The sequence below is a fragment of the Dermacentor andersoni genome, chromosome 2 (assembly GCF_023375885.2).
Source record: "Dermacentor andersoni chromosome 2, qqDerAnde1_hic_scaffold, whole genome shotgun sequence".
Lineage (NCBI taxonomy): Eukaryota > Metazoa > Arthropoda > Arachnida > Ixodida > Ixodidae > Dermacentor > Dermacentor andersoni.
In genome coordinates, this window is record NC_092815.1 from 5,528,421 (window position 1) to 5,540,842 (window position 12,422).

At 51.4% G+C, this 12,422-nt stretch overlaps 1 protein-coding gene across 3 annotated transcripts in view; it reads left to right on the forward strand.

The window, feature by feature from the left end:
- The window catches only part of LOC126543023 (retinol dehydrogenase 11-like), a 132,029-nt gene that overhangs the window by 24,756 nt on the left and 94,851 nt on the right, over positions 1–12,422 (forward strand). For all 3 annotated transcript variants that reach the window (XM_055077581.1, XM_055077582.2, XM_055077579.1), the window contains exons 2-3: positions 4,876–5,088; positions 9,557–9,796. In XM_055077581.1, the coding sequence (XP_054933556.1) occupies positions 4,878–5,088; positions 9,557–9,796 (451 nt within the window). In that variant the 5' untranslated portion in view covers positions 4,876–4,877. The remainder of the gene's footprint in view (positions 1–4,875; positions 5,089–9,556; positions 9,797–12,422) is intronic.

Genomic DNA, 12,422 nt, shown 5'->3' on the forward strand with positions numbered 1-12,422 from the left:
ACACGTGGGCCAGGCCGTATCTTCACAATCGCGGTAGGTGGACGCACGAGCAGCAGGCGGCGGCGATGGCAGAAATCTAAAACACGGAAGTGTGACGTTAGAACGGTGTCGTGTGTGACCGCATATCGAAGAGGGTCGGAGCGAAGCAGTGCCTTTTATGCCGTGCGGTGGCGCTCGACCGAGGAGTCACAGCGCAGGCGTAGTAGCTTTCCCTTCCAGGAAAGCGACGTCAGTCGGTGGACACGTGGGCCAGGCCGAACTTCACAATCGCGGTAGGTGGACGCACGAGCAGCAGGCGGCGGCGATGGCAGAAATCTAAAACACGGAAGTGTGACGTTAGAACGGTGTCGTGTGTGACCGCATATCGAAGAGGGTCGGAGCGAAGCAGTGCCTTTTATGCCGTGCGGTGGCGCTCGACCGAGGAGTCACAGCGCAGGCGTAGTAGCTTTCCCTTCCAGGAAAGCGACGTCAGTCGGTGGACACGTGGGCCAGGCCGTATCTTCACAATCGCGGTAGGTGGATGCACGAGCAGCAGGCGGCGGCGATGGCAGAAATCTAAAACACGGAAGTGTGACGTCAGAACGGTGTCGTGTGTGACCGCATATCGAAGAGGGTCGGAGCGAAGCAGTGCCTTTTATGCCGTGCGGTGGCGCTCGACCGAGGAGTCACAGCGCAGGCGTAGTAGCTTTCCCTTCCAGGAAAGCGACGTCAGTCGGTGGACACGTGGGCCAGGCCGTATCTTCACAATCGCGGTAGGTGGACGCACGAGCAGCAGGTGGCGGCGATGGCAGAAATCTAAAACACGGAAGTGTGACGTTAGGACGGTGTCGTGTGTGACCGCATATCGAAGAGGTCGGAGCGAAGCAGTGCCTTTTATGCCGTGCGGTGGCGCTCGACCGAGGAGTCACAGCACAGGCGTAGTAGCTTTCCCTTCCAGGAAAGCGACGTCAGTCGGTGGTCACGTGGGCGAGGCCGTATCTTCACAATCGCGGTAGGTGGACGCACGAGCAGCAAGCGGCGGCAATGGCAGAAATATGAAACACGGAAGTGTGACGTCAGAACGGTGTCGTGTGTGACCGCATATCGAAGAGGGTCGGAGCGAAGCAGTGCCTTTTATGCCGTGCGGTGGCGCTCGACCGAGGAGTCCCAGCGCAGGCGTAGTAGCTTTCCCTTCCAGGAAAGCGACGTCAGTCGGTGGTCACGTGGGCCAGGCCGTATCTTCACAATCGCGGTAGGTGGACGCACGAGCAGCAGGCGGCGGCGATGGCAGAAATATGAAACACGGAAGTGTGACGTCAGAACGGTGTCGTGTGTGACCGCATATCGAAGAGGGTCGGAGCGAAGCAGTGCCTTTTATGCCGTGCGGTGGCGCTCGACCGAGGAGTCCCAGCGCAGGCGTAGTAGCTTTCCCTTCCAGGAAAGCGACGTCAGTCGGTGGTCACGTGGGCCAGGCCGTATCTTCACATTCGCGGTAGGTGGACGCACGAGCAGCAAGCGGCGGCGATGGCAGAAATATAAAACACGGAAGTGTGACGTTAGGATGGTGTCGTGTGTGACCGCATATCGAAGAGGGTCGGAGCGAAGCAGTGCCTTTTATGTGGTGCGGTGGCGCTCGACCGAGGAGTCCCAGCGCAGGCGTAGTAGCTTTCCCTTCCAGGAAAGCGACGTCAGTCGGTGGTCACGTGGGCCAGGCCGAACTTCACAATCGCGGTAGGTGGACGCACGAGCAGCAGGCGGCGGCGATGGCAGAAACCTAAAACACGGAAGTGTGACGTTAGGACGGTGTCGTGTGTGACCGCATATCGAAGAGGTCGGAGCGAAGCAGTGCCTTTTATGCCGTGCGGTGGCGCTCGACCGAGGAGTCACAGCGCAGGCGTAGTAGCTTTCCCTTCCAGGAAAGCGACGTCAGTCGGTGGTCACGTGGGCGAGGCCGTATCTTCACAATCGCGGTAGGTGGACGCACGAGCAGCAAGCGGCGGCAATGGCAGAAATATGAAACACGGAAGTGTGACGTCAGAACGGTGTCGTGTGTGACCGCATATCGAAGAGGGTCGGAGCGAAGCAGTGCCTTTTATGCCGTGCGGTGGCGCTCGACCGAGGAGTCCCAGCGCAGGCGTAGTAGCTTTCCCTTCCAGGAAAGCGACGTCAGTCGGTGGTCACGTGGGCCAGGCCGTATCTTCACAATCGCGGTAGGTGGACGCACGAGCAGCAGGCGGCGGCGATGGCAGAAATATGAAACACGGAAGTGTGACGTCAGAACGGTGTCGTGTGTGACCGCATATCGAAGAGGGTCGGAGCGAAGCAGTGCCTTTTATGCCGTGCGGTGGCGCTCGACCGAGGAGTCCCAGCGCAGGCGTAGTAGCTTTCCCTTCCAGGAAAGCGACGTCAGTCGGTGGTCACGTGGGCCAGGCCGTATCTTCACATTCGCGGTAGGTGGACGCACGAGCAGCAAGCGGCGGCGATGGCAGAAATATAAAACACGGAAGTGTGACGTTAGGATGGTGTCGTGTGTGACCGCATATCGAAGAGGGTCGGAGCGAAGCAGTGCCTTTTATGTGGTGCGGTGGCGCTCGACCGAGGAGTCCCAGCGCAGGCGTAGTAGCTTTCCCTTCCAGGAAAGCGACGTCAGTCGGTGGTCACGTGGGCCAGGCCGAACTTCACAATCGCGGTAGGTGGACGCACGAGCAGCAGGCGGCGGCGATGGCAGAAACCTAAAACACGGAAGTGTGACGTTAGGACGGTGTCGTGTGTGACCGCATATCGAAGAGGTCGGAACGAAGCAGTGCCTTTTATGCCGTGTGGTGGCGCTCGACCGAGGAGTCACAGCGCAGGCGTAGTAGCTTTCCCTTCCAGGAAAGCGACGTCAGTCGGTGGACACGTGGGCCATGCCGAACTTCACAATCGCGGTAGGTGGACGCACGAGCAGCAAGCGGCGGCGATGGCAGAAATATAAAACACGGAAGTGTGACGTCAGAACGGTGTCGTGTGTGACCGCATATCGAAGAGGGTCGGAGCGAAGCAGTGCCTTTTATGCCGTGTGGTGGCGCTCGACCGAGGAGTCACAGCGCAGGCGTAGTAGCTTTCCCTTCCAGGAAAGCGACGTCAGTCGGTGGACACGTGGGCCATGCCGAACTTCACAATCGCGGTAGGTGGACGCACGAGCAGCAAGCGGCGGCGATGGCAGAAATATAAAACACGGAAGTGTGACGTCAGAACGGTGTCGTGTGTGACCGCATATCGAAGAGAGTACGGAGCGAAGCAGTGCCTTTTACGCCGTGCGGTGGCGCTCGACCGAGGAGTCACAGCGCAGGCGCAGTATCTTTCCCTTCCAGGAAAGCGACGTCAGTCGGTGGTCACGTGGGCCAGGCCGTATCTTCACAATCGCGGTAGGTGGACGCACGAGCAGCAGGCGGCGGCGATGGCAGAAATCTAAAACACAGCAGTGAGACCTTAGAACGGTGTAGTGCGGGACCGTATATCCCTGAGGGTCGGAGCGAAGCATTTGTTGTGCCATCAAATCAGATGTGCACAACGATGATTTGGCGATGTTATTTGCAGTTGCAAATTTTCTGAATCGCGCCGCAGTAACGAAAACCAACGATTGTAAAATGAGAATTGCTGAACCGTCGTGGGATGCCAGTGCGAGTGCACCTGCTTCTTCATTTAATGCGTAACCTTCGTGGCCTGGCACAGCGTGCACGAGGCGTGGTATGATGGAATCGATTGATTTCAAAGAATTAGAAACACTACACAAAAGCTGCTTTTCTTGTTCGTCTCTTTTCTCCTCTTAACTCACACCCTCTGTGGCTGATGGGCCAAGACACAGGTGTCTATAAGGCCGACTGGATACAGAAAATGAATTTTATTTGCAGATTTGTGAAATTTAATCATTTCAATGTAATACATCAAAAGCATTGCGGACGTAGCTTGAATTTAAATGTACTAGAAATAATAATGATGAAGGATGCATATTTACCTGGCCAATCGATGGAATAATTAATGGAATGCTCGACGGCGGCGATGACATTCCTGTGGGTGTACCCAGGAGTAAGCTTCAAATAAGGGAATGACAACCGAAACTGTCAGATCCAGGCCTATATCACGAAAGGGAATTTTTAAGATTGTTTTTATCAGTATAGTAAAGCCGTGGCACGAAAAGAAAGAAGTGAGGTTGTTTCCTCCTCCATAAAGAAAATCAAAAGGGAGAATGCCTCAAGCCAGATTTGTGTAGGTTAAGCGTAACGACAGCGTAACTCGAAGACGGGTACTTCAAGCCTGCGTGTATTGTATGCATAAGAACACTAGGAACACAAGAGCTGCCGACGCTCAATAAAAGAAGTTAGCCTGGGGTTAGTCAAGGCTTGCTTAACAGTACGCACGCAGAATCTAACCACAGTGAAGTATGGTACCAAAGGAAGAACAGGGCCGTATAAGTAACGCCTTAGCTAATGAGTCCGCAATATAATTCAGATGCATACACTTGTGGCCAAGCACAGAAGGTAATTCAATACATTGCAAATGAGCAGGGAGGCAATGCAGGAATTTTTCTTACTTCGCAGGGATTCATGCGCACCCCAGTGTTAATTTTGTAATAGCGCGTGATGATGCATTTTCATCGATGCAATTGTTATAAAAGTGAACATTTTCACAAATGCATACAACGACGATGCCGATAATGTAAGCAATATTAACATCTGCGGTAATCTTGACGTCCTGGTTAATAAACGTGATGTTCGAGGGTAGTGATAATACTGACATTAAGACGCCGCTCTCAAAACGTCAAAGCAAGTGTGTCTAAACTACCACTATTTAAGGTCAACCGGCACTTTTGTAAAGGGACCGTGATTGCAGTGATAAGCGTCATTTCCGGCGCAGCCATGCAAGTGCCACGCATCGCTGCTCGGGCAGGCAGTGAGGAGAAGCAGCCAGCGGGCCTCGTGCTGTGGCTCCAGGCGCTCGTGGCCGAGCTCTTGCTGTTCGCGAAGATCGTCCTGCTCGCCTTCGAACATGTGTGGGAGAAGCCCGCCGTGTGCCGCTCGCAGGCCTCCATGGAGGGAAGCACGGTCGTCGTCACGGGGGCCACTTCGGGTGAGCAGGCGATTGCCCTCCTGTCTCCTGCTGATGTCTTGATCGCCCTTGTTCAACTTGTTCGCGAGAAAAGAAATGGATACTGAACTTGCCTTTAAGGCCAACGGCATTTCATTTTGGCTAAATTCGGTAAAAATGAGCTCACATCTGTACCACTGAAGCACCATTGGCAATACCGCAGGGCTGGTACATTGCTCCTGCTGGCCGCGTTTAAACAACATCTAAGCGGACGACGCGTGCACGTGGTGGTTGTCGTCATGACCTCGCAGCCTCGGGGATTCTTCAGTGTGCCACAGGCTTGCGCGGATCGCAGGCCGAGTAACCACGCATTCTAGGTCATACGTCACTTCCAGCGAGTGGTTGTGGTGGCGTCTCCTTTTCTTTTTTTCGTCTCGGCATCCAAAAATTCTATTATATTAAGCTTTTCGCCACGCTTCCCCTAGCATTTCAGATGCCAAATTTTGCGTGGAGGCTCCTCTGTGTCTTCATTATCCAAACCTAGGCTGTTTTCTCGGTCCGAAATTTCCTTGCAGTTGGCCTTCAGTAGAACTGAGATTTGACCCAGGTTGCAGGCGTAGGCATTCATCTCAAGAAAAAACCGCCAACAAATTCAGAGAAAGGGAAGAGCGACAGCGGTGTTACTGATCACAAAGGCTTTTTACCATAACTTTTTTAAAAATATTTTATTGTATGCTCATGTCTGACAAATTCTGACAAATGACGAATTTGTCAGACAAAAGTCTGACAAATTCTAGCTGGCTTTGATTTCGTCTGTTAAATCAGTCAGACAAGCTTGCTTGCATGTAAAGAGCCTTACAGATAAGTTGAGCCAGGTTTTAAATTTCTCTATTACGCTATCGAAGGACGCGGCTAAACTAGCGTTGTTGGCGGCTCTGTTGGGCAAATCTTATTCTTGGGATGAAGATAAATCGGGGGCTTTTGGTCACTTTATACTGGCAACGACTACACCCTGTCAACGGCTATTAAATTAGCAGCTTTATTGGTGAACTTTGCTCAGTATTCTTGAGTGGGCGACCTGCAGGCCTTGACCCCGCGAAGGTAAGCAGCACGGGTACGGAGGCGCAAACAGGCTGAGTGAGCCAAGAAACAGCGTCATCCCTTATGTATGTTGCGCTGTACCAGTTCTAGAATGCAATACCAACTCGCCCAATCCTCAACTCTAGTCATCCCTTCGCCTTCTATCTGTCGCCATTTCCGTCGCTTTGCCGCTCGCCTTGCACACACGCTCGCATCTTGCGCAGTGGGACACATCAGCAAACTTACACCGGGGTTCTCTCGCTTCACTTAGACAATGACCCCGCTATAGTTTCTGGCAATATTTAATTTAAAGAAAAGTGGAATACAAAGTACAAAAGAAGGCATATAAATGGCGGCGCCTATATAAAACTTAAATAAAAAAATTTGGAGGACGCCTAAGCTTCGCCTCTCAGAGTGAAACGCGATAGCATTCAAAGATCCCTGACTGCTTCTCACGCTTCCCGGCAACTACAGAGTATGTAACCGTAATGTTTACCGGGAAACGCTCACGGAGAACGCTATGCACGAAGGCGGGCTTTCTGGTAGAAACTCGGCCTCTCACAGATGCCGCGATGCGGCGGTGGCGAGCGCCATCTGGAAGGCTTTCAACGAAACGGGCACGCTGCCCCATGGACTCATACCCCTGTCACACGGGCACCCGCGAACTCCATTGAACTCCTTCGTCTTTACGCCAATGGAGTTGCGCTCCCTGTCACACGGTCTCCCTTGCGCCAAGGAAGTTTAATGGAGATATTGGGCGAAGGGAGTTCGGCAATGACCATTACGGTTGGATGGAGTACTCTCGTTCCCAGGCAGCTACAGTTCTGCAGAAAACCACGCTAGTAAAATCGTCGTAACTGGTTCATTTACAAATCTTAGCATTATTTCTTTTTTTTTGCCTTGGGATATATGCCACATAATGGAAGTTTTAATTTGTTTTTAAGGGCATCAGCACCTGTACTCTCTACACCAATGCTTCGCCACGCTGCATCGGGAAACGTCGTTCCGCCATTTTGTTTTGTTTTTATATCCACGGGAGCCGCACGTATCGTTCAAGCGGTACGGGTAAAATTCTCCGGGTGACACGCACCATGAGCGATCCCGGCGCACCGCGAACACACAGACACGCGCGATTACAACGCGGAATCACAACTCGAAGCGCACCGGCCCAACAACGTGACCCGCTCTGCCCACGCACGAAAGCAAGAGCGCAGTGTGGCCAGCATCGCTTGCAACTTCGCTATGCTTGGAAAACAAAAGTCTTGCGGTAACGTACCGCAAAGTTTCTCGCTGTGATTTTATATTATTACATACTGCGTTAAAGAAATGCACATAGATTACTTTAACGGCGACCGTATATGTGAACAGTTGCACGCGGAAGTAAGCGCAGCAGCGCCGTTTGTACCCCGTGCGGCGCCCGTCGAAAGCTCGCGCTGTGCCGTGTAGCACGGCCGCAACTCCATTGCCGTCAATCTCCGTTAGGGAGTTTCATGCTCAACGGAGTTCGCGGGTGCCCGTGTGACAGGGGTATCAGATAGTTACGCCGGCGTGCGCAAACGGCTGACGCCGTCTCCGGTCTGGGCACTGTAAAACGCTGGAAGAGGGGTTTATTTGAGTTTTCGCGTAACAAACTTACGTTTTCTCGCATACTCAAATTACAATCCCAGGGCTATTATTTCTGTAGATTGTAAGTCGTAGTTCATGATACTTCTATGTATTTTAGTTTGAGAAATCCAATTTGCTCAGGGAATTCCTTGCGTAACATGAACGGCCTCGGTATGCCTGGCACGATAATATCTTTGCCGATGCGACGTGTGACGCGGACGGCGACTCCGACGTCGGATTTGCTGCGACACTGGCTGCTTAAAGGGGCACTAAAGGCAAATACTAATTCGACGCGGACTGTTTAAGAGTACCATTCCAAAAACCTGACAATGTGCTGACGTCGGTGAGTAAAACGGCGTCCAACAGACGGCGGTACCGAGCTAACATAGATAAAAAGAGAGCGGTGGATTCGCCGCTGCAGCTGTTGTTGGGTCAAGTGGCGTACACCGTTCGGGCATCCCGCGACATAACATGGAAGTTGAATGCTCTGCTACCTGCAGTATGTGCGAGTTTCGCGAGACAGAAAAACCAGCGACGCACTACGCGATAACGAAACTACTAAAACGAGAAAGCGTGGGCGGCGAAGAGTCGAACGAAAACGAAACGTTTCGACCACCAGCGGCGTTGTCAAGAGTAAATGCAATGAGTTCTTTTTTTCTAAAAAGGAAAGAGAACTGGACCAGTAGCATTTTTATTTCATCTTATAATACAAGAATGTTTTCTGCATTGAGTAGTTGAGTAGTAGTGAGAATTTAACTGAGGAGAGCTTTCGTCATCCGGCAAGTGCTTGAATGTCCCGGGAGAGTCTAATCATGTCCTGCATTTACCTCAATTTCTTGATTATTAAGGCTCTGTTCGCGATAATATTGACACCTTGGAGATTCTCTGGCACTAATCTATCACTTTGGCTTGACTTAGTATTTGCCTTTAGTGTGCCTTTAACGCTGTCGCGTTTATAGAGTAAGAGCTACAAAGAACGAACCTCGATCGCCATTAAAATAGTGATCGAAAGGTGCCCGAGCAAGGTGTCACTGAAGCCAACGTTTCGACGTTTTCGTCGATGCTACAACTGCCTCCCTTGGCAACGTTGACACAGCTCGCTCTTCTCACAATCCCCCCCCCCCCCACCTCGCCCTCGCTAGGTGAGGTGAATACGAGCCCCCTTGGTGGAACATTGGCTCCAGAGACATCGACCACATTTACGTGCTGAGTATACGTGACCATGTGTTGCACTAAGGGAAACCTGCTGCAAAGCTTCGTTGCCGAGAACTGAGGTCGCGGAGATTTATCGAGATAGTGCGCTGATGAAGTTGCATTTGCACAATTTCTAAGACGAGCAGAGCTGATTTAAGTGGTTGTTGTTCTTGTTATCCTGAAAGCCCATGTAACATATCTACAGCGGAGCACCGGCCACGAATGTTGGGTTTACAGCATACGCGAAAAAAAAAAAGCAAAAGAAATAAACAAGTGTGCGCTAAAGCAGTTAATTGTCAAAGCGATCAGTAACAATAGGCAACGTGCCCGACACAGCGGCTTTTGAAACATTTGGCACCGAAAGTGCCTAGCAGTAAGGGTGAAATTAAACTGAGTACCCACACATCTTGCCGATGGAGAAATTACTACCTCAGTGGTAATCACTCTTTCTTGGATACGCGTTCTTTTTTTTTCCTTCAAGTACGTACGTACGCGGTACTAATGACCATGAGCAGGGAAGGGCTTAATTGTGTGTTCGTTGACGAGATGCATGGAACGCTGACGTTTGAGGAAGATGAAAAGGGCGCGAATCTTCCACGATTTTGCATGGAACCGCTCTCGTTGCATGCAGGTGTCGGCAAGGAGACAGCCTTGGAACTGGCTCGCAGAGGAGCGAGAGTGGTCATCGGCTGCCGAAACCTCCAAAAGGCACGGCTCGTGGCGCAGGAGATATTCGACCGCACTCAACAGCGAGTGATCGTTAAACACCTGGACATGAATTCGCTCAAGTCGGTCCGGCATTTCTGCGACGACGTCATCAAGACAGAGGATAGGCTGGACGTGCTTATCAACAACGCTGGGGCTATCGGACGTACGCGCGAAAATTTATTACGCATGTATTAGTACCATCGCATAGCAAAAACAAAACGGGGGATACGAAACGATAGCCCTTTTCATGAATTGCTGCCTTAAAGGTCCCTCGGAGCGCGCACTTGCTATCGCAAGTGATAAACAAAAGAATCCTAAAGTGTTCAAGGGGAAAGAAATTACTGCAGACCTGTTTATTACAATAAGTTATGCAGTTTTACGTGCTGTCAAGGATTGGTGGTAAGCTAGTCGCACTCTCCGAACCGGAGGGGATGGGGCGACAACAAACCCACCCCGCGTGCGTTTATTGAGGGTTCGACTACTGACCGGCGATAAGGTTCACGCCTGATCGACCGTAAACCAGAGGCATGACACGGGAGGCGTACGTACAAACACACACTCAATTTAATAAAGAAAAATCATGTCCGAGATATAATGAAAAAAAGAACATACAAACTACAAGCAGTGGGTCCTAGCTCGCGGAAGGCGTGGGGGGTCACACAGCACACGCCCTGACGCCACTCGCGCGACACTAAGCCCACCACGTGGGAACTCCTAACACTCGCGAAATAACAAAAAAATACGCGACACAAATGCAAAATACACGCGACCATAAACGCGGCAGACACTGCCCTAACACGACATACAAGAATCAACACGCGATGAATAATTAAATAAAAGATTAAACGCGATTAAATGAAATACAGTCCGGCGGAAAGTTCTGAGAGTGGGCCGGAACACGAGGCTTATCTGTGGCGTGCTTGCCGAGATCCCGATCTGAATAGCGTCGGGCTGTTGATGCCTCGCTGCCGAAGATCTTGACGGACTTGCACCGTCTGTCGCTTGACTTCGAGATTTCAGCCTGCCGACCACATCTTCAGCTGTCTCCCGGTGCACGGCCACGCTGCTCCGTCTCCCAAACCCGCTCGCCGAGCCGCCTCGTCCCTCGTCACGCTCCGCCGACCCACGTGACTAACCGGTCCGGCGGGCTCGGGAACCAATGGGGAGCTCTCCTCCCCATCGACGTGCAAGCGGCGTTGCGGCTGCGGCGGCAATGGCGGCCATCTCGAGAGGGGCGTGGGCACGCACTTTGTGACACGTGCCAAAACCACGACCTGTTTATGAGGCCTGCCGTAGTTGGGGACTTCGGAACAATTTGGACCACCTGAGGTTGGTAAACGTGCACCTAACTCTAAGTACACGTGGTTTTCGCATTTCGCCCCCCATCGAAATGCGGTCGCCATGGCCGGGATTTGATCCCGCGATCTCGTGCTTAGCAGCCCAACACCATTAGCCATTAAGCGACCACGGCGGCTGGCAGACTTGTGGACCTCGCAGAATCACAACCCGATTTTCAGCGAAGCTGTTCCTTTCAAGCAGCAAGAGTATTTTGCCTGTAATTAATCACATTCTTGAAAACGTGGCCCGCGCATGACTGTTCCGTTTGAAACCTTGGCCGCATATAACGCTTTCCGGCACTTCTTATGGAACTTTTACAAAGTCCAGTAATCTATCCCCGCACAATTTACTTCCCATGAACATCAGCCATAGATCACTTGCATACGTAATTTGCTGCAGTAACCATAATTAATCCACACACTTTATACTGTGCGTGCCCAATTCTCATAACCTACCACTTAATTTTGTCAAATATAGACCGGGTGGCTGGTGTAGCCCACCGAGGACTCCGAAGAAATCAAGTACAATCCTCGTATCTCGCACGATATGCCGAAAGAGCGAGGGTTCAATAATTATTTCCAATGCTTCTGTTCACGCCATAAACACAGAATTTCACTCTCACAGGGCACTCAGTGCTGGGCGGTATCGAAGATACATGTATCTTAGATGCAATCTTAGATACTCTTCAGGTATCTTGTATTTGTATCATAATACGTCTGGAAAGACGTGTGTATCAGTATATGTATTTCCGATACCTGAAAGAATGTGTCGTCTATCTTAAACGGCCCCTCACCAGGTCTGGCCATGTTGAGCTAACAAGCGCAGAGCATACAATGTGCGCTAACGATCGTGTTTGCAAAAAATTAAATCGCTACGCACCGCGGAAAGGTCGGAAATTTCAATCCGAACGCCGTTTTCCCTTTCCCTCGCGGCGACCACACTCCAAACCGGACGATGACGTACTCGCGTCCCCACGTATACGTAGCCGTGTCCGCAGTGTGACGGCCCTCGTGGTGACACGTGACTTCGAGAATTATTCAAGGCAACATCTGTTATTTCGGTGATCTGTTGCTTGAATTGACCAATTGAAGTTTAGAGAAATAATTATAAATAAAAAATAAATAAAAATGTTTTACTTCGCACTGAAGCAAGAGAGATGTACTTCCGCTTCGTTCGCTTGTTCCCACGTCGTGCAGTCACGTGCACAGATACCGAAACTGCCATTTTCTACCGTGTTCCATCGCGTGATCATGCTCTGCGATCCGCTTGTTCTGCCTCGGTATTTATGTTGCACTGAATTATACCGCTAGTCATGTGCCCGTGTGCACAGTGCGGAAAAAAGTGCGCTGTGCGAAACGAGACAATCACAGCTCGCGCGCAACGCCGTCAGCTGAAGTGTGCAGTGCCGTAAAAAAAGCGAGGAGAAAAAATGAAGGCGGGGCCCGTAACGT